Source organism: Filicampus tigris, chromosome 4 (assembly GCF_054856515.1).
Source record: "Filicampus tigris isolate MCC_2025a chromosome 4, RoL_Ftig_1.0, whole genome shotgun sequence".
NCBI classification, from domain to species: Eukaryota; Metazoa; Chordata; class Actinopteri; order Syngnathiformes; family Syngnathidae; genus Filicampus; species Filicampus tigris.
In genome coordinates, this window is record NC_141220.1 from 18803875 (window position 1) to 18826726 (window position 22852).

The 22852-nt window shown below is 42.7% G+C and overlaps 1 protein-coding gene across 4 annotated transcripts in view; it reads right to left on the reverse strand.

Moving 5' to 3' along the window:
* Positions 1-22852, reverse strand: part of syt7a (synaptotagmin VIIa) — a 92991-nt gene that overhangs the window by 14419 nt on the left and 55720 nt on the right. For 3 of the 4 annotated variants that reach the window (XM_086027077.1, XM_086027076.1, XM_086027075.1), the window contains 6 exons: positions 20043-20462; positions 15014-15145; positions 12229-12255; positions 3732-3834; positions 2431-2698; positions 139-308 (listed from right to left, as the gene is read on the reverse strand). In XM_086027077.1, coding sequence (XP_085883203.1) covers positions 139-308; positions 2431-2698; positions 3732-3834; positions 12229-12255; positions 15014-15145; positions 20043-20462 — 1120 coding nt within the window. Of the gene's footprint in view, positions 1-138; positions 309-2430; positions 2699-3731; positions 3835-12228; positions 12256-15013; positions 15146-20042; positions 22652-22852 lie in introns of those variants that run through there. The other variant, XM_086027074.1, reaches the window with a different exon arrangement.

Genomic DNA, 22852 nt, shown 5'->3' on the forward strand with positions numbered 1-22852 from the left:
AGAACAAACCAGTTGGTTGAGATAATCGAGACAAAATTGAATGTGGAAGGCACTGGCATGTTCAGTGAAAAACTGCAATTAAAACATTGGAATGGAATCATCATCTTGCACCCCGGCGGCTGACCCTCCCTCTCTTACGCTGCCATCACTGCAGGGCTTGAGCTCTTTCCAGAAGGTCTTTATCTGACCCAATTCCACCTTGTTAAGGGGGATTGAGACCTCTCCAATGGGGTCATTCCTGCTGAAGCGGTCGTAGTCCAACACCTGAAGGTAAAGTGTGCGCTCTCTCACCTTCTCATAGGGGAAACCTAAAACAAAGGCAAAAGAAGATGAGATGTACATTCATTTTTATTTGTGGGACCAGCCTGCACTCTATCTCAAATCAGTCGAGGGATTCATTGTAATGTAGACACTTTAAAGTGCAATAAAGATCATGACTCATGTCAGTCAAATTTCAAAAAGAATCCTAGTTTCCCATCATGCGCTAATAATGAGGATCACAGCTGCTGGTCACAAATAATTACATAAAAAAAAAACATTTAGCAGAACGTAGCCCCCCCCCCCAAAAAAAAAAGTATTCAACAAAGCTAAGAGCCAATAAAGCTTTCAACATCAGCGTGCTAACATGTCGGCATCCCAATGTAGCTGCTCATGTCATATTTTGCATTTAGGGCAAGAAGGGTAATGACCAGCTAGATTCAGCAGGTGGTGCTGTGGTGAAACACGTTCGTCATATTTCCTACAGAGTTATTTTTCATGAAACCAGTGGCATCATAATCCTTACAGTTATGATTTCCTTAGTGCAAGTCTGCTTGACAGTCTTTGCTTCTGCCCTGCTCCCCCGTCCTTTCTCTGCTGTGTGATGCAGCATGCCCACTGCACAAAATTGCCATGGATACAGTAGAACAGGTCCGGCCAACCCGCGGCTCGCGATCCGCATGCGGTTCTTTGGCCGGTTTCATGCTGCTCCTGAAGCCCTTTTCGAAAATGTGCTTAGCTGGGGGCAGCGCGCCGTAACCCCATTATTGACAATGTGGTGACGGGTGGGGAGCACGGAATGATGCGGTAAAAGTTATTTGCGATCGTATTAGTCTTGTTTCGCTGCAAAATAATGAGCCGTTCTTCTTAAAATGTAATTTCACTCGCCAGTGTGGCCTCTCAGGACCTCACTTCCGGGTTTGTGTTACGCGGCCAAACGGGTGCCTGTATTCGCAATACAGGCCAATCGGGTGCCTGTATTCGCAATACAGGCACCCGATTGGCTGCGTAACCCACATGGTAATTTGACATGTCTGAGGGAATGCACTGATCATTGGCTGACTGGCACATTTGACATTTCTCCCACAAAGCTATTAAACAGAAGCCAGCCGTGTACGCTCGACGCTACAGTACAATATCTTCTGATTAAAAAAAATTAGATATGTCGCGCCGTCGTCTGGTGGGGAGCAGTGTCCGTGGTTGAGACTTCCACTTGGCCCGACTGCCACCCCTTGCCTCAGACAACACATCTGAGATAAGTTGGCCTCTAAATTTAAGCATATCAGTAAGCACAGAAAAAGAAACATAAAAGGTGATTATTTTATGTATTGTTACTTGGCTTTTTCTATACCTGTTGCCTTTATTCACGACGGTGTTCCAGTGTTTCTGACTTGATAAGCAAAGAAATCACTGTCAGTAGACAGTATCACATTTTAAATGCTAAAAATAAGAAATATCATACTGTCAAATTAGTGAACAGACAGTGTACTGTGAAAATACAGTGAGGCTGACTGCAGTGTGAGCTTTCACACATTATTGCAATAAATATCGTACTGTGACGTCAATACCATGATAAAACCAAACCATGAGGTCTTGATATTGTTACAGCAGGCGTGTTTGATGAAAGCGTAATTTCGGCCCGCGACAGGATTGTGAGGAACATTTTCTGTTTTGCACAGTGAGAAAAAAAAAGATACAGTGTGTGTGGAGGGCTCGTTTGAACGTGGTGATGGAACGGATTACATTCAACAATCAAGGTACCAACTAAGCGTATGCGTGTGCTGTGGCTTTTTGCCGTAACACAGTCGAAATGGTGTCTCTTTGCCTTTGAGTGGTTGGCCACCCCTGCAGTAGAGTAAGCATGAATGACAATTGTGTTACTACAGAATCACAAAGCCCGTTTGCTGGATGTAAAAACATATACTGGTATATCAGACAAAAAAAAGGTACAAGTGTAGTTTTGCCAGTATGACGAATACCTCCATAAGTGGATAACCCACTATCTTTCCCATATAAAATGCCCTAGCAATTAATTGTAAACCCAGATAATACCATTTTTCTATCAAGCATCTCTTAATCACGCAAAGATCTTATCAGGCTGACAGTGACTTAACTGTGACATTGAATGAATGAAAAAGCGAACCGTGACAAATATTAAGGAAAACAACACACCCTCAAACAGGAAGGTTTCATTCCAGTGGGGGTTGAGGTTCTTCCTCTTGACCTTGGTCTCCAGCTTGTGCTTCTTATCAGGCAGCAGGTAGATTTTGACAAAGGGATCCGAAGTACCAGAGAAGTCCTTGGCAGGGAGCTCCTGGCCCCTCAGAACTTTGACAGTAAGGGTTGTGTTCTGGAAGCTGTAGCCTATACTGAACTGGATCCGACCCAGCTTCTCACTGATTGGCCCCTCGCCGTCATCATCCTCCGAACCTGGAGATAGCTGGACCACAAGTGCTTCCCAATTAAAAACCAACACATGCAACGGCGGCCGACAAATTCATGTGCAGGGCAAACGCTACGACAATCAGGAGCCGGCTTGACCCACAGAAGCTGTGAAGGTCAGGGCAGTTGGTTGGAGGGCTTTTGAACAGAAAAGGCGGGTGCCTCCACTGTCATTTAGTCCCTCCATGGAAATTACTTTTCAATCAGATGGTGGACGTACGTAATTTGTATTTTGCATTAGTGATTTATCCTATCTAAATGGAGCATTCATTTTTACAAAAGGAAGCCCTTGCTGCATTTCCTTCCTTGTAATCACATCTAATTCAAAAACGATGATCCTCAATCGACTGGAGCAGCATCTAATAATGCACCGTTCAACACAACTTTAAAATCCAATCTCCTGAAGGATTTATAGTAACAAATATCTTGCTTGGCCCTTATGAGTTCATTATCTGATCAAAGTGTAATACATGGTGTGTCAAAAATGTTTCAGGAATGGTGTCAGAAAAGATAGATTTCATATATCTGAAGTAATCCCAGAGGATTCTGTTGCAATCCCTCATTTTTGATGCACTCCTGAGAGGATTCTTCCAGAATCCGCCGCAGCTCTGTCATACTGGCCATCTTGATGTTGTCGTCGTCTTCAAAACGGGTTTTCCTTGATGACACCCTTGAGCTTGGCAAACATAAAAAAAACATCACGCAGAGCCAGTTTGGGTGAGCAGGGAACTGTCAGATGCTCAAGGGTATTGTCAGCAGGCGCGATGTCATGGTGACGCGGACACGAGATGTCCTGCTACAACTCTTGCCTGTGCTCCCCCACTGGACAGGAAAAAAAAAAAAACGCTGCAGGATCACTTTGTAGATGTGCTTGTTAAGAACGTGCATCTTTTGCGACACCAGTCCTGGAACTTTTCTGACAAACTTCATATGAGGTTCAAATAAACTGCAAAAACATGAGTGTACTTAAATCACAGAGGTGTATTTGTATAAACTGTTTGTTGTATGTGTGCTGGGACAGTTGGTCTTACCATCACCATGTCTCCAGTGAGGGAGTTAGCCAGGTCGGTAACGGAGGAGTGGCCATCAGCATCAGGGGGTTGGCCTTTGGGACTGTTGGCTGGCTTGTTACCCCTAAAAGCACAAACACACATTGACCAACGGGACTACACAAACTTGTCCCTGGAAAGAGAGAATGTCTGAGTCCAACCTCCACCTGTTTGGCACATGAAAACTACCTATCACAAACATCCAATTGAGTCCAAATTTGTGTTTGGGATAGATGTCACTTCAAAGCTGATTGTGTCTTTCTCTTGCTTTCTTTGAGAACAGCCAAATCAGATCTGCCAAAAAATCCACAGATTAACAATGGGTGCTAGAACTGGGGACGTTTGATGTGCGGAGTTGCTTTTGACGGAACTTGGAATCTGAAATGACTATACATATGTCCAGTGTGGCAAACATCCATACCTCCAACAAGAAAGTTACCTCCGGCAAGTAAACAAATTCTACATTGAAAATGAACCACTAGATTTGTATTCATTGAAACCAATTCAGTAGCCGACCATTAGTTCCCTGGGAGGACATGGACAAGACACCCACATAGAAATGACATGTATGAACAACAACAAGACATTACTAAAAACACACAGGACAAACATGTACAGCAACATGTAGAAGACTAGACGGACATTTAACACGACAGAGGACGTGTTTGTTTTTTTTGTAGTGTGTTTAAATCTACAAGGAGCCTGCGTGATCAAAAACAAAAACTAAATTTCAAAACACATTTAAAAAAAAAAAAAAACTGTGATCTGATATGGCTGAGCTGATATCTACTGTAAATATGAATTAGATTTCAACAACTGTCCCTTCACATGAGGATTGTAGAAAACATTAAGGTGGAATAAACACTGTGGCAAAAACACTTCTGAGTTCATACAGCATGAAAAGAAGGTGTACACAACGTAAACAGCAAAAGAAGGCAATACAATTAAGATAGTTGATTTATGGAATTAAAGAAAGCATGTAATACAATACAAATATCCAAATGTCCTGACCAATAGAATGTGACATTTTGGAAAACAGCACTCCATACATGGACAGGCTTAACACTGAAAGACTGTTAGGCAATAAATGAAAAAAAGAGAACAACCACAGCGAAAAGAGAGAAAGACAACTCAAATGAGAGGATGCAGAAGGTTGAAGACGCAAACTCGACAGAAATCATAAAGACTGCAGATAAGATAGAAGGTCCGACAAGGAATGTAAGAAAGAGAAAAGCGAGCATAGAATCATTTATCTGTTTAAGAAGAGATTGTAAGTATTAATAGCATGAAGGTCACAAAAAACCAAAACAAAACAGAGTGAGATTGTTACAAACACCACATTGGAGAGAAAAAAGGAGAGCTGCAAGAAAAGATAGGGAATGAAGGAAGGAAGGAAGGAAGGAAGGAAAGCCTGGAAACACAAGAGAGGCTTAGTTTGGTCAGTCTGATAAGTATCAAAGAATAAGATACCAAAATAAAGAGCTCTGCACACACAATCTATCTAACAGTAGACAAAGGGACACACATGCTGAAGGGAGAGAATGATGAAGAGAACGACAATAAATACAATTGATCATCAGCAGAAAAGGAAAATGTGAATTATGAATCCATAATGGAAAAACTATGAGAGGGACATAAGTTGTGGGATACCAAAAACAAAATGTCAAAGGTGACATACTTTGGTAAAAAGAAGAAAAAAAAAAGTGGGAAATGCACATTTAGAGTGTCACAAAAGAGGGTGCTACTTGAAATGAAGTAATGCCAACTTGATTCTAGCCTTATTTCCCAACCATTTAGCAACACTCTAAACACACTAAAAGTGACGACTGGGATCACAAGGGCCAAAGCACAAACTGGCATTGGCTACATGTGCATATATGACATATGCAAGTAGGTGTCACTCAGAGAGTGAGGGCAATGCCTTGGACAGGCAGGAAACAACGAGCCCATCAACAAGTCTGTCTGTCTGGCCAGCATCTGTCAAGCTTTTTTGTTTTTTTTAATTGAAAATGTTTCATGGCTTGTTCGATTTTAGCCGAACACCAAATTCGGAGAGGTTAAATGTGTTCAGGTGTACTTTTTTTTTTGCAGACACAAGGACAGAACTGGGGAAAATATACTGACAAAAAGACAGACAGAAAAAGCGAGCAAACGGGACGAGCACAAAATCACAATCAATTCAACCAGCAAAGGAATTGGAGCAAGAAAGGCGGGGAGGGGTGTTAACCCATTCCGGGAGGGAGGGGGATAGTCATCCATCGGCTATTAGTTGTATTAATTGCCGGGGGCGGCATTACATTTTCAGGGGCCTTACTCTCTCTCTCTCTCTTTTTTTTAACTGCAGGCAACAGGTTAAAGGCAAGCGAAAAAGGCATCTCAAGCTCTAAATCGCGATCCGAGACTTAGATGAAAGGAGCTCTGAAGCAGAAGGCGATGCTTAGGATTTAGAGTAAAGCAAAGCACCTCCCTCCTCCTCCACCTGCCAAGTATCGATAGGGGAGTCGACATCCTCAATTATTCATTCTCCTACATGCTTCACTCAGGGCTTCATTGCATTCTCAGGTAGGGGCTCCTGCAACCTGAGCAATGGCTTTCCTACCAATCTGCTCTACAGCACCTCAGGTGGTCCTCTGCTCCAGTGCTGCCTCCTGCTTCTTTTCACAAAGTGGCTGGGACAGCACATTAGTAGCAGGAAATACCTCTGTCCTCCAGGTCTTTTTTGTGTATCATGAATTGAAATGAGGGTTGGTTTTGAGGCTTATCTAATCTTCCCCCCCAAAAAAATCTATGAATCAACGTATTATGGCGCCGATGGCGTTTCGGTCTGACCCCATGGGGCTTGATGGAGATCTTGATGCGTTAAAGCCTGCAGTTTCCTACAGTAGCCAGTAGAAGGCAGAATCGACTTGAGTTCAGATCAGACTCCCCTGCAGCTCAGAAAGTGGGCTGTTGGCATAGCAACGGTTTTTAGAAACATAGATCATACATATTGGGATTTAGGGTGTGTGTGAGAGGCAGTAGGGAGTGGGCAGGGGTGGGGGGTGGGGCAGGTGTAATAGGAGGGATGCAGCAAACAGGCAAACACAATGAGAACAAAGAGTTTTAGGATATATGACAGGTACGGGTGAGAGCCTCGCGGACACACGCGTTCACACAAACACACATGTGGAGGCAGGCGGGGCCACTGTGGGTTTCACCGTCCTGTGATACTATCCTGTTTTGTTACCTGACCGAGGGCCAGCAGCTCGAAGAGGGGTTGGGGGGTAGGGGTAAAGACACTCCACTTCAAGGCTGGAGAGAGACGCGAGAAACAAAGCCCAACCCAGCCCCCTGGTTTTGCCGCCACCCCAAGACACACTCAAACTCAGCTGAGACCATGTGATGACGTTGTTCAATCTCAGTGCTGCCCCAGCCCAGCTACACTTTAGGGGCCATAGTGGAAACTCCCCAGGATGAAACAGTCACAGCAAGAGCAGCGCTCACATAACTCATCGTCCGTTCAGCCAGTCATCCCTGCTGCTTGAGCGCCCCCCCCCCCCCCCCCCCCCCGCCCCCAGGACCAAAAACTCAGATGCGTTTACTGTTAACTAATTGCTGCCAGCGCGTCAAGGCTGGGAACGTGACTTAAATAGCAACTGTCAATCGCTAGTCTGCTGAAATCCAATTTCCAGAAGAGGCAATACCGTCGGGCACTAAATGAATGTCGTCTTCCGTGTGTCTGCCTCATTCACAGAGAATGAGCTCCTAAAAGCTGTTGCGCAATTTTTAAAATCACGGTTGTCAATTTAACTCCCGTAGCCATGTCGAATAGGATCACTTTGTCCAAAGCTAATTGTCCAGACAAACAATAACAATCCAGCGCCTTTCAATACTGTCTGTAATTTTTACGTTTAGTCTGAACGCCACTAAATGATTTCTCTAACATTAACTGATCACAACAGTTTTTTTCTTTCAAGGTCCATCACACAGCCGCTAAATGCTTTGAATGCAGATTGAAATGCAAGATTTGACTCTGAGGTGGAGGCAGCAGCAAATGAGCCACCTGTTCTGAGGCAGAACACATCTTAAAGCTCCTAATTGCCCATCTCCCCGTCCATTTATTTGAGGAGCACACATGTACCAGCCTCGTACCTGTTATCAGGCCCACGTAACGCAATGCACAGCCTCCGATGGCTCAATTGGAAGGAAGGTGATGCATGACTATAAAAATGCAACCAATGAATTTGTAAGTCTTTCTCACGTTTGCCTTGGTTTGATAAGTGCGTTAATGCTCCAAAGTGCATTCCCAGGAGATGTAAACATATTAACGGCAGCCACACTGATAGGAAGATTCAGGGGTCAACTTAATCAGCACGCCTGATTAGTCAGGACTGAAAAGCCCCTGTGATAGGAGGCGCGTAGTATCAGCGCAGCATCGTAAAGTCTCATCCAGTGATTCTCAAAAGTACCTAGTGGTACAAGCACTCCCTCTAGTGCCGGGATGGGCAACTAGTGGCCCGCGAGCCGCACTCTGAGGGACCCTTTGATTAATTTTCACACCCAAAAAAGTAAAACTAAATAAAGACATTTCTTTTGTATTTCTTTTTTTTTATTAACTTCAAAAATTATTTTTTTGGGGGTGAAAAAAGGTAAAATGGGGGACAAATTCCCAGAAAAATCCCAAAAGAAGAGAGTTGTAAAATCAGCAATCACCACTAGATGGCAGACATGTCTTAGATGCTCTTACACTGGGTTTATACCGCCCTATATTACAATTGTGAGTAGGTCTAACAATTTTTTGAAAATTAGGAATGATATGCAGGACAAACACAGGACCTCTGACTTCTTGCACTTAATGTTGGTTTCTTGTTCAGCAAGCAGTTTTGTGCCGTCATTGAATGGTAATTTTTATGCAAGAGAGCCCTTTGTACTGGAAAAAAATAATTCCAGTATGTAGTTATTTTGTTGTTCGCTTCAAACCCTTTGTTGCCGGGTTAGGCTAGTGCATCTTTTGTACATACATTGAAAAGTGTATTGCCAAAAAAGAAATTAAGAGCATATATTTTGCACGTATGGATGTATTTTGTCTATATCTGATATAGCCTTTTTGACATACAACTGGTTAGGAAGTGTGTGGTAAAAACGAAAAAATGAAAAATGGTGTCCCCTTCCAGCATTTAAGTTGCCCATCTCTGCTTTAGAGATACATGAATACAAGAATAAATGCCATTTCAGTTGTGTTTAACTTTTATGTTCTAGGCGTTTGCACTGAATCTTTACTTTTAGGAATAAAACCTCTTCCTTTTTTCGATGAACACTTAAGCTTACAATGATACTGTATTGTAATGTTCCTCATGATGGTGTTACATATATAGCAGAAGTAAATTTTTTTGGGTAATACTTGGCATAAAAAGTTTGATAATCACTGTTCTAATCAATTCACATGACATATTTACATTAAATTTATTAAATTAATGGTTTTAGGATAAATGTCGCAACCTCCATCTGTCTTGTTTGATTTTGCTGTTCATGTCCAACAGTAAGTAAGCGTCACACTCATCTCATGAAATATATAATACATTTTATAGGCCTTTTTGCAATAATGCCATCTCTCAGCCTTGGATATTTGCATCTATATCTATTAATATCTCTCGGAAGTATTCTAAAACAAGCAACGTCTCTGCTGGCTTACACAAAATGATGCAACATCCATGCTTGAATAATTGAAAGGCCACAGGCAAGTGGATTGAATGTTAATGCGGCACAAGTATACATCCCGCCTCCTCTGTCCCGAATCTCCGTCTCCATTGGGTGGCTGACTCGCTGCTCACACTGAGATGTAGATTCAAAGCTCTTGGGGAATGTGGCTTCCCTTTATGGCAACACTGGAGGAGCCTGTGCTATACAGGTTCAGTGAATCGCAAGAGAATTGTATGAGTAAAGACCAATGAGGCATTTACAAGCCACTGTAACATTCTAATTACCAGTAAGCTTTTTAATATCAACAGTGTATGGATGCCTGCGTCATACGGTAAATATCTCAGCATGCTTGGTTCCAATCAGAGCAATGGACCAATTTCCAGTCCAACTGAACTCATATGTCCGTTTGTCCTGCAATCATATCCACGCCCCTCGCATTTCTCTTGAGCACATCTAGAAAATTGTTTGTCAGCCCAAACTCCACCTCATAAACTCATGGTCATGCGGAAGACTTTTATCGCATTTTTATCGTGTGAGCGCACATACACAAGGTCAGTGACAGCGCCGAATGAATGTCGCGGCCTATCTCGGCTTCTCATGCCCAGTGGGGATGATGCCGTGTTTGTTTGGCTGGCTTTCAATCATAGCAAAGGAACAATTAAGCATTAGCACGCTGCTCAAGGCCAAGGAGAAGGCCCATTAAGCGGATATTTGACCCTTTGATACTTTGCATACATGCATGCTTGATTACTAAGCAAGGTTAAGAGTGTCAGGAAATACTCCATCAAGAGATCAAATATAGACAGGGGTGCACATAATTTTTTTCATGCGGTACTCGCATGAGTACCAGGAGATTGTCTTTGGTACTCACTAGTGGTCCAACGGATCGCGAAAGTCACGGTTCGGACAGGTCATGGAATTTGAGTCATGGATCGTTTTTTTTGTGGGGTTTTTTTTATGTGCAAAAAAAACAAACAAAAAAAAGCTAACTAGAACTTTGTCTTCATTTATTTCATAAAACGCTTTTACCCATAAAAAAAAAAAAAAAAAACTCCTAATGTCTAACATGGCCGTTTAGGATTTAAGAACACAATTTAACGCAATTTTCTAAGTGGTAGAGTGTATACATTTCAAAGTATCCTGCCAGACACTTTGAGCTGAATGTTTTCTTACAATATTAGGCAAACGTGTTGGTACAAATTAAATTAAGAAAACGTTTTGTTTTGTTTGTTTTGTTTTTAGGCACCTTTCTTAAAACATGGACAGCACATTACAAAGTAATCTAGGTCCACAATATAGAAAATCAAGTTTAAAAAAAGGAAAAAAAAGTAAGCCAGGAGGCAGCTGTTCTACCAGCTAAATGATAACAGCTGCTAGCCACTAACGCCGGAGACTTGTGCCGTATCATACAATGACATCGTAATTAACCAACGATTTGTTCGTGTCCTAAATTAGCGACTGAAAATGATTTCAAGACAGCGTTGTGTTGTTGTTAGTAGCATACGTTAAAACTGCCGAATAGTCGAAAACGGAAGTCAAGTTAGCCGTTACGCCACCACGCTGGCCAACTTCAAAGAAAACGTTCACTAAGGCTATTGCATTGGAATTAATGACTCAATGTATTATTTGGTAATCTTTGTTTTGAAGTTGGTGATCTTGGGTATTCAACTTCTTCTACTGAATGCAGACTAGTCACATTGCCTTATTGTGAACGCAGTTTTTTTCACCGACCATTCTGCGGATCGTGCCCATCCTGAACCGATGCTTGATCCTTACCAATCAAAGATGATTCGTTCCACTGCACCACTAGTGTTTTTTTTTTTTTTTACCACTAGTGTGTACAGGTACGCAAATGCGCGTCGTGACGCAAATGACGGTACGCATCAGTGATTTCTGTTGCGCATGCGTACCTGCGTACCAGTTATGTGCACCCCTGAATATAGACATATTATCAATTAGCAAGTCAAATTTTATGTAGAATATTGATTGTGCAGTTTAGTACGCTACTGGATATTGATTCAGTCTCATATGGATGATAAAAAATGGGATAGGAAAGTTGCTGGAATATATATCACTTGTTTCGATCATCACCCCAATATATTGCAGTATTTAAGGTCTGTAATTAAACTTTGTAAACATTATTATTTGACAAACTCTTACTCAAATTTGTAGAGTACACCTAATAAAATAGATCATGAGATTTTACTGTGATGCATTGAAAACATTTTCCATTGGAAAGTTATGCGAATAGTCCATTTTGGTTTGATGTTTGATTTATGACAGCAAAATGTTGCCAAATCTAAATAGCTCTATATGGACAAAAGTAAGGGGACATTTAAAGGAAATGAACATGGAGGAGAATGTGGAAATGAAAGTTTCTGGGAAGGCTTTCGACATGAGTCTCTGTTTCGTTGAGTTTTGGGCCATTCATTCAGAATATATTATCGTCGCTGTCGGGCGGAATTGTTGTAGTGTCAAAATTACAACTTTACAGGAGGTAAAAAACAAACCAACAAAAAAACGCCAGCTATTTTTGAGTTGTCTCTCAAGTTGTATTATATCTTATATTGCTATTGCACACTCATATCAACGTAACACTACCTAAAAAATAAATTCAATCGCTAATCTAACGCTGGCGGCAGCCGAGTACTTCAAAGTCCGCAATCGTGTGAAGCCTCATCACATGATCTTCACAAAACGCCTTCTTAAAGGTCTAAAGCCATGAGTGATGCAATAAATAAAACAATGACCCAACTAACCCCGTCGATCAAGTGGATAATAAAATGAAACGGAGACTTACCTCCGTGACACACCATCAAGGATCCTTCTGCAATGAAGTATCACATCGATCCATATTAAACAAACAAGCCAACTTAATCTAGCAAACCTTACTATTTTCACTTCCTTACTATTAAAAAAAAAAAAAAAAAATAGAGGCAACAATTACGGCACATTTTGTCACTTCTGTCGACTGAAAATGACATCACAGATGCTCAGATAACGACCACTCACGGCTCAGCTTCAGTAAACAGGTGAGCTGTGATTGGTTGTTACAGTAACAAAATGGCCGCCCCCAGCGATGGCTATAAACAAGTGGATTAACTCTTATTCCACAAACGCAACATTTATCAGAATGCCTTGTTTCAACTAGTGGGTTGACTATGACTATGTTTGGGTTGACTTCTCCTTTAAAAATTACAAACAAATAAGGGACGAACCATTAGAATCGATTAGTGAAAAAAAAGTGAATTTGACCATATTTGTCCATACGAGGTTTCCACCGGACAGCGATGTTATGCTATTCGTCTCATTATTTGTGTCCATTTAGAGCGCATGGATATGTGACAGGCACATGAAGAGGATATTTGATGTAAATACACGGGTTTTTATGAAATGGAGAAAGTGACAATGAAAGTTAGTGCCTGTTGTGTCTCCAGCTCGAGGCAGCTTCCAGATGATAATAAGCAGTATGCCAAAAGCTTGATCGATTCGATCATAGTCAGACATCTGTGAAGTCAGCACTAACACTACAGGGAATCATAAACTCCCAGAATGTGTTCACTGAGCATTGCTAACACGCCACGGATTTCATCTGAGCCTCTGTATTTAGCATCCAATTAAAATGTGGCTAAATCACTCATTATAACACTTCAGCTTGTAATTTGTCAATAGACCAAATAAAATAGGGAGTTCTGTTGGAATTAGTTAACAGCAGAGGTGAGGCACACACAGGAGCTCAGCAAAAGGTTATGGCATTCAAATCTTTCAATATAGCTAAATACTCCTTTACCATTTTTATTCTATTTCCAAGAAATTACATGAACCCCGGGTTAATCTACCCGCACTCAATCACAGCTAATCAAGGTGAGCAGTTGAGCCTCTGTGCTGGAGCACAGAGTAGCCTTACAGCGCCTGGCTTTTGTTGGTCTTATTAGTGGATTTCACAAGCCATTAAAGGAGGTTTCCAGGTGAGCACAATGGCTGGAGAAGCCAGACGTAATATGCAAGAAATGGCAGGAAAGGGTAATTCTCCGTGGCTGAATTTCATACTAAGCCTGGGCAACAGAGATAGTTTTGATGTTCATAAAAGAGGCGTTCTTTCACAAAGAACACTTTCATATTTGCAGTGTTAAATGAACCCCAAGGTAATACATGTCATGGGGAAGTTTTGCAAGCACTTAAGGCTGTTATTAAAGTAGGAGAGTGCTTGCCTTTTGCTAAAAGCATTTGCAGCCTTGTTTGGATGCTCTTCTAGTAGCAGACGGCCATCACGTTGTCCTACAACTGCATGAGAATGATAAAACACATCTGTCTTGTAACAGACCTTAGTTTCATGTCTTCTTCGTCTCATGCTGAGTGAAACACCTGCGAGTGAGACATAATTGGTGTGACGAATAATCAAAATTTGTTCACCCTACTAACGCCATTTCAAGGCGTGTGTTATCATCATGTATCTCCAAATTGTCTCCAATTTGTCACAGAATCAGAAGAGAGGGTAAAAAGAGATTAATAGGCCAGCGTGGGAAATCAAACGTGCTGCTGATGCCGAGCATTGGATTTCACCGTGGTTCCGAGAAGGTACAAATACTTTGAACCTGGCCACATTCATGCACAACATAAGCCCAGTGCACTTTGAGCGTTTTGTTTCGCAAGAACAAACCACTGTTGTATTTTGCAGTGCTTGAAATGCTTCCTACCACTCCCCGCTCCCGCCCCGAAATTCCTGTACAGAATGCAAAAGCAATTATTTTGGAAGATGAGTGTAATGGATCCCCATAGATGAGTGCAAATCTTTTGGCTTCTAGTGGGTAAGGTGGCAGTCAAGGAAAGGGTTTATTTTTAGCTGGATATTTATGTAAGCGACGAACATGTTGTGGAATAATGAGAAGGCTCTCTGGGCCCTTGGTGGAGCTACAGAGACGGGACTCTCAGAGCAGCAGAGGGTGATTGAAGGCAGCTAATGAGCATGAGGCAAAAAAAAAAAAAAGACAGCAGAAGAAGGGACTAGAATAATGAAAGTGTGAAAATACAAAGGAAATGTGATAACTACAGTGTGGTGGCAGGAGTGAAGTGACAACAAAAAAGGTAATGACAACACAGAGGAGAATGCCATTGTGATACAGGAGATGATTATCATCCCAGTTTAAAAAAAAGAAAAGATCACGAGTTGAGAAAACAATTTTATTTCATTGGTTAAAATGTGTCGAGAAAAGGGACTGGAGCATCAGTGGGTGCAAATGATCCTCCATCCATGTAATGTCTTCCTTTTTGATTTTACAGCTAACATTCAAAGTGCTTTGCCTTTTTACTCATTTCAAAATTGCAGCCATTTTTCCCCGCGTGTGGTTGCCCCATCATCTCTTTTTACTTTTGTGTACCGTATATTTGCGGTGTTATTTCAACGACGGCCTTTATCACAAAGCATTTACGGCAAGTGTCGTGACTCACCACTAGTCAAAACTACTCTCCTCTGCCTTGCTGCAGAAATCTTGGCTAAGCTCATTCTTCGAGATCATACTCTTCCAATTCTTTCCTTTGCCATCCTTTTCACTACCTAACAAACACACTCATACATTATCTGGTACCTCTTCTCAGGGGGGGGCTCCTGGCTGGCCGCTGGGACTGTCTGCTGCGTTTCTTGCAGGTCAGGGATATTGGCAAAGTCGTCTTGCTCGGCCACACCGATGGCCAAAGACAGGACCACCAGCTTCCCTTCGCTGGCTCGCCAGGAAACAAAAATCAGATAAGAGAGAGACACAGATGGGAAGAGAAAGGAAGGAGAACAGATGCAAAGCGTCGCGAAATCGAGCACAGAAGATGTGGCGCACGTGGGGGGCGGAGGAGAAGAGAAGAGAAGTCAATTAAGGTGAGAACAGACAGCAGCACTGTGACAGGACACTTCAGGACCTTGTGAGAAGGAAAAAGTTGCCATCTTAAAGTAAAATGCTGATCAAGAGAAACTTATTGAACAGCAACACTGTCCAGGGAAGGATATTAACGAACCTGAAACGAACCCCAAATTGAAAGCTAATAATTAAGGAACTCAGTAGATTGCAAACGACTGCTGAGACTGAACTAGCCATGTGTGTTTGACTACATTTTCATGGACTTTAATCAGCTTACTGATTAAAATATTTTGCCTGGGATGGTAGAAACTATCCTCGAATGTCCTGAACTCGTGTTTCCATGTCCGAGTTGTACAATGCTGACTGGAGGAACTGTTGTAGAGTGGATGTAGGTCAATGTCCAATAGTTGTCATGTTTTTGTTCTTCTGGCAGCAAAGTTGAAGAATGAATCAAAAGTACCTCTCGGTCAGTTGCACCCAATTACTCACTCTACTTTGGCCTACATGGAGTCATAATGCATTTAACAATTAGATACAGTCAACAAAACTTTTAAGATGGTATCTCACTAAGTCGCGAATGCTTACAAACAAGTCTGAACAAAAATCAGGGGGTCCCCGCTGTCATTAGCGACATTTAGTAGTGCTTTGAGACAACTATCAACATTCATTCAAATGTATGCAAAAATGTTTGAGAAAGACAGTTGGCTAATATTAGCGACTGTAAGCAAATGTCAAGGATGGTTATTATGAAGATTAGCAACTATTTGCCAAATCTTTATGCTTCTTTAGTGAATGTATGAGACCTTTTGCCAACTCCTGGTAAAGTAACAGGACCCAACCCGATCAAAAGGGTGAGCAAACCTTCCCAAACATTCAGATTTCATCTGACCATGAGGAAGAGGAGTTAGCATGTTCTAAATAAACATCAGGGGGTTCAGCAGCAGCAGCAGGGCGTTCTGCAGCACCCTCATGGTCTGAAGGGAGTTCTTTCTCAGCGGTGGCTTCAGCATGGATGTGCACAACCTCCTCAAAATTCCCCGGAGGAAGCTTCGCCTTTCGCCTGGTGAAACAAACTTTTCCTAAAACCCTACTATCAAAAAACTAGGAAGAAAAGTGCCTTTGTGGCAGGGAATTAAAGACTCAAGTTCACACAGACATGAACTAATTAAGGCACAAATGTTAAACAATACGTGTTAATGGACGTGTTCATTCAACACATTTCAAATATCCACGCAGTTGCACATCTTCACCAAACATGTCCTCCACCCAACATGGCAGCTGTCGACTTTGGCCAGAGTTAGGATTGAATTAAGCCTCATTACAAGGATCTGGACTAATTGTTTCTATTTGAGTGACATAGCGTCTAGAGGTGCTCGGCGTGTGTCGCCGCTTTCTGGGTCACTGCTCTCTCTGGCCCGCCATGCTGCACTCCTCACACTTCACTATTCAACCACACTTCCTCCCGCAAATCCGCCACATCCCTATCCCCTTCGTTTTAACCATCCTGCCTCCTCATCGCTCCGCGCCGCCTGTCACACACACCCACGCTTCTATAGCTTAAGCCGCTGATGCCACTACTGTACCTCCGCTTAGAAAATATGCTACTGTCAGACTGCAGAAATATATCCCCCTTTGCTTCACAATTTTGCTTTTCTTACACGCAATTCAGAGCTTTTCTCACAAAACGATTAAGCTGTTTAATAATCTTCAGCTGCACATGTATATCAGTAGTTTCCCACCTTCTCTGTCATCCTAGCAGATGAAGGCACATCCCCGGTCATAATTTGTTAGCCAAAAATGTCCCACATTGCTCACTTGAAAAAAACTTGAGGCTCTTATAAAAGTGGTAACCTAAATGTGTCCAACGAACTTCAACAACAAGCTAAAAGAGCTAAAGGATTATAAATGGCTGGAATTAGTATGGCCTCAGAGATATAGTTACAAAAAGGATCTAGTTTGTAACACCGTATGCGAATAATACAGCTAGCGACTAGCATTAGCATACACTTTCTGTTGAGGATACTGTAAAATGACATTACAGTAACCCGTTTGTGATATTTTTTGCACAGAGATTATGTGGTTTAACAATATCTTTACATAAATCATGTGTTTCCCACATTTTGTCATCCAATGAAATAACTGGTCATTATTTTCTTAACCATTGCCCATATTAGCTATCACTCGTCAAAATACACTAGCCCCTTAATAATTGGTCAAATAACACAGAGCAGTCTAGGACAAATATTTTAATTGGTTCCAAATATTGCCTGACAAATAGTAATACGTACTTTCTTTTGTAAAAACAATGTGAGCTGCTTGTGTTCGCATTGGCTTTCCACGAAGTGTCAACTCTTTCTTTTTTAACATTTTTTCTATTCATACATTCATTGTCTATAATGCTTGTCCTTATGAGGATCGCGGAGCAGCTGCCGCTGATAACAGCAGTCTTCGCAGGGAACAAATAGACAAACAACCATTCGCACTCACATTCATACCTACGGACAATTTGAAGTCTTCAATGAAGCTAACTTGCAGAAAGTCACAGTACCCTAAAGCCAAGCAAGCACAGGGATGGCATGCAAACACCACGCACGAAATTCAAACCATGAACCCAAGAACTGTGGGGCAGATATGCAAACCACTCGGACACCATGCCACCCTGAAAAGTTTTATGTTGAACTCAACTCTGTTCACACAATGAATTATTCTTAAAAGCTGTTTTGTATTTGCGGTGCACTCTTCAATAAAATGTTGCAGTCGACTGAATGAATAGTTATTGGCTTGCTCTTCCCCCATTACTAGGTGATGAAGGCATTTACAATTCAGTAAAACACTTCAAGTGATACTCTGAAAGTAAAGGAAGGCGCAGTGAGACAGTTAACAGATATTAAAATGACACAAGGGCGAAATCATTGATTTAAGGCTAAAAATCAGTTGTATCTCCCAAGAGATCCATTTGGTAAAACAGCTCAAAGAAGGGATATTTATCCGTGCCAAACACTTTGACAATTTCACTCAAGCAATGGTTCACTTGTTTGTCCGAGATTGAAATGACCTAGCTTGAACGTTGGCTTGTGTCTATTACCGCACTGCTCCATCATCAATCATCTAAGGTGTCGCTATTGTAGAGAAAATATAACAATGACCTCTAACTCACATTTACAATGATGAGTTGACTATAACGGGCAGTTCACCAATGACCTTGGTGCTTGCATGTGCTACATTGCTAATGCTCATTGAGCTGAAGGCATTAGTCCAGCTGTGTCACTCTCATATGCCCGCAGATCCTTAAACCTTAGATAAAAAGGCAGACGAATGTTAAAAAGTCTATTCTAGCACAGAATCAGTGCAAAAGCACAAAGAAGATGCTGTATGTTGTACCTCGGCAGTGTCCTTCCTCATGCCTTCTTCACCCCTCCTCCCCTGTGTGTGACTCCATCCTCTTATGGCCTGAAGTAACAATATGTTGGAGACGTAATGGTTTCTGTTGACATAAGATCAATGCTTCAGCTGCTTAACTCTTGCTCTTATACTGATGCACAGTGACACATGGCCTGTGTGATGTGCCCTTGCAGACACATGCCAGCATCTTAGCAGCTCAACCATCAGCCCAGGTTTACCATCAGCATGAAAGTAAGCAAATGTCCCCAACAGCTGGACCAATATTAGTTTCCACGACTCATAAAATATGGATTAGGCCTACTTGTGTGTCTCCCAACATTTCATAGTTACAACAAGGGGCGGCACAGAAATAACGTCATGTAATTGAGTGGGACTGCATGAATATAAAATATAGAGATTCTCACTGACATCTCATGAATATTGTAAACTCATGGCCCTGTCCTGTAAAGACAATTGCACGCGACAGGCTGAATTCAATCCAAACACATGTTACTGTTTAGCAGAGCATGCACCGTAAACATTGAACATTTTATCGTGGAATAAAATAGCAGCAGCTGAAAGGTGCTGACCAGTCCACTGACCAGGGGCTTGTTGTGACATTTAATTTAAAGATAGGCAATAACAGACTATTGGCATATTGCGCGATAATTAATAATGTAATGCACTTCAACTCATTACTGCTAAGGCTGTTTGCATTAACATGTGCAAGTATCTCATTAATCACGTAATAATTCAACATTTTATATTAGCATAAAAGAAATCAAAAACCAGCCTTGCTCTTCCATGCACCAAAATCTGTGAGACAAAATGTAATCGTCATCTTAGAGGGAGATACAGTACCGGTATATCCTTTATCAGCCAAATGAGAGCCGTGGATCCAGCTCAAAAACAATGCTTGTAGCCATCAACAATATCGAATTAACATTTATATGACAGATTTTTCAGTCATGCCAACATCAGGATCATATGCTTTCGATCTAATCCGTCGACATTAGCGTGGTACGCATGAACATCAACAGAACTGACTATACAGACAGAGACATTAATAGTCATATGTTTTACTCGAAGGTCCAGTGCAAATAACAATGACGCTCACACCCACCTTAATTAAATGCACATACAGTAAGTCAGTGTGCACAGTTTGACAGAAAGATGTAATATCCTTCCCTGGATCTCAGATATCATTCAAAACAGAATAAATTAGATGCATGGACATATCGTAGACTTAAGAATTAGTGAGTCACTAAATATAATAATGGCATATAATAATTACTCATTACATTAAAACTCATTGACAAACACTTGCACTAGTAAAACGGGCCTATGGATGAGGAGATTCCACAAACATGCTGAGGTAAATACTCACAGGAAGGATTTGACGTCCAACCCGCGATTCCGGATCTGGTCCATCATGTAATCCCAACTGCCCGGATTGGCACGCGAGCGCCCTCCTGCGCCGCCTCCTCTATAGCGAGAGGCCCCCGCTCCTGCGAGGCTGCCCCGCGCGGCTCGTGGAACAGCTCTTTTACCTGCGCCCCCACCCTCACCACCGCCACCACCACCTGCCTCCCCTCTCCCAGCAGCCCCGCCTCCCCCGGGATGTCCAGGTGCTGTGTGTAACTGCCCCAAACTCTGAGATGTGGTGGGCGGATGGCCAAATCCAGATCCCGGCGGGTTCATGAGGGGCTGTTGGAGGCTCTGCTGCCGTAGCAGCGTCCGAGGGCGGGTCGGCCCAGACGGGATGTGTTCCAGAGTGGATGCGTAGGACAATACCGGATCCCCAAAGCTGGGAGGGCAGAGGAGCAGCGACGAAAGAGAACGAGAGGATGGCCACGGCCGGCAAAGGACATGGCGGTGGGAAGAGAAGGAGGAGTCAGAAAAGGAAGTAGGAGAGGTGTTAGGGCAAGAGGGGGGGAGTAGTTCAGGAGCGGATGTGTAGTGCAGGGCGACAGAACCATCAGAGGTGAGGCAAGGTGACAGAGGGCAGCAGGGAGTCACGGCAGAAACAGTCAGGTTGACGTCGGGATGGATCGAAAGTTCATCCACACAGGAAGTTGATGTTGGAAAAGGGGTGGAGGAAGCGGGAGGATGGGTGGGGAAGGAGTCGGAGGGTGGATCATGGGGAGTTGGAGAGAGGAGGAGGAGGAGAGAGAAGGAGAGCAACGTGAGACAGCAGCAGTAACAGCAGTAGCACAAATAGCAGTAGGAGGTGCAACCCGAGTGAGCGCCGTGTGCCGTCTGCTGGTCGCACGCCGGCGTCAGCCAGCCGCGTGCCAGCTGTGTGCTCGCCCTGCGCGCCCGTGTCACGTACAAGGGCGGCTTGCGTGTCTGCCCGCCGTGAGCGTGCCGCGTGCGCGAAAGAGTATTTCGAGGCGGCAGCGGTCGGATGTGTGGAGTCCGAACGGGCGCGGGGCGTCGTTGCGACGCTTGGCTTGTTGCTTTGCAGCTTCCGGGCCTTCGTGGCGAGGTTTTTCTGCTCTGATGAGAGATCCCCATTTTCCTCCACTCACTACTGAAAATTATCTGAGAGTCTCTCATCCTTTCTCCTTTTGGGTCTTTTAAACACATGCTGGCTCTCGAGAGACATCTATCAGCCAACCAAGGCCTACATTATGTCTCCCTCCCTCTGTCAACTTCTCATTTCCACTCCCCTTTTAAGATTGTCTACATTGGCACTGATGATTATAAAGCTGGGCGACATAAAATTCCATGCACACCTAAGTACAAAGCTAACCTGTGAATTCTTTTTAAAACGTCATTTTTTTGCTGTCGACTAAATTTATCATCCACTGTCAGCTGACTGCATTACCCAGACTAGCTGAATTAGGTCATGATAGCTATTCACCTCAGTTTACTCCGCTTTGCTTTACTCCACCCGACGTTATTTTGCAATTTTGCTCTTCGGTGCACCGTTAATCATATTTAATGACCGTACATAAAAGATAAAAGGGGTGATGTGAGGTTGTGTCAAAACGAAACAGGAATCAGAGACTGGTAGGAGTGGCTGTACATGCAAACAGTAAGATGGAGAGGAATAACAGGAGAGGGTAACGATGGCGGAGAGTCTGAAAATGGGGTGAGAGACACAAACACAAGATACAGACTCTTATGGCTGCACGAAAATAGAAACCAATTATAGAGAAGGGGTAAAACGAAAGGATGGGGGTGGGGGGGGTCTGAGCAGATGAAGGATGAGGTAGTGATGAGCGTGAATGCCGTGTGTTGGAAGAAAATCAGAAGGCGCCAAAGAAAGGTGTAAAAATCACACCCAACTGAAAATTAACAGCCTCATATGAGCTGAATATAGAGTCTCGGTGATGTCATACGTCACGGGAGAGCAAAATAACGCAGTCGACATGAACTCGGCGCCAGATGGATGACGCATCATTTTAGCCATTGTGTGGAAGTTACACTTTTCCGTGTTTCATTTTAGTAGGAACACTTGCAGGCGGTGCAGTCCCAATTTGGTTACATTGTGCAGTGGAGCTGAAGACTTGAGTCAGTGTGGTGTCAGCTCAAGGTCTTATTGGGTTCACACACCAAGATCTGCGCCCACACGCTCACCTTGACACCTGAGCCCCACCTCGCTCCCTGCTGAAATTGACCTGCTTAGTCAGAACACTAAACATAGCTGCTGAGGATTTTAAAATGTGTAACAGACTTGTGTAACAGATTATAAGGTTCTCCACGAAACTGAGACCCCTGGTGTTCATACTGAGAAACAATGCGTTGATGATCCGCATATAACTGTACTGTAATACTTCTTATTTAACCACGCACATGGCGCAAATGTCAATGAAGATGCGGATTTCCTAGTAGCTACATTGTAAGCGTACAAAGAGAAATAAAGGACAGTGTGTGGATATTTGAGAGGCTGTTGTCAATTATCGCCCAATTCATTGACTGCATTTGGGCGTTTCTGCAACGGAGACTCTCCACACTTTACTTTTTATCCAAGGACACATATGAAATTATAAATACAATGGTACCTCAAACTTACAAACTTAGTTGGTTCCGTGACCCCGTTTGTAACTCAAAACATTCATAATATATATATATATATATATATATATATATATATATATATATATATATATATATATATATATATAACACGCACTGCACAACAGTTCAGTCGCGTTCCACCTCCTTGCTTGGTGCACGGCAGGCTAAACT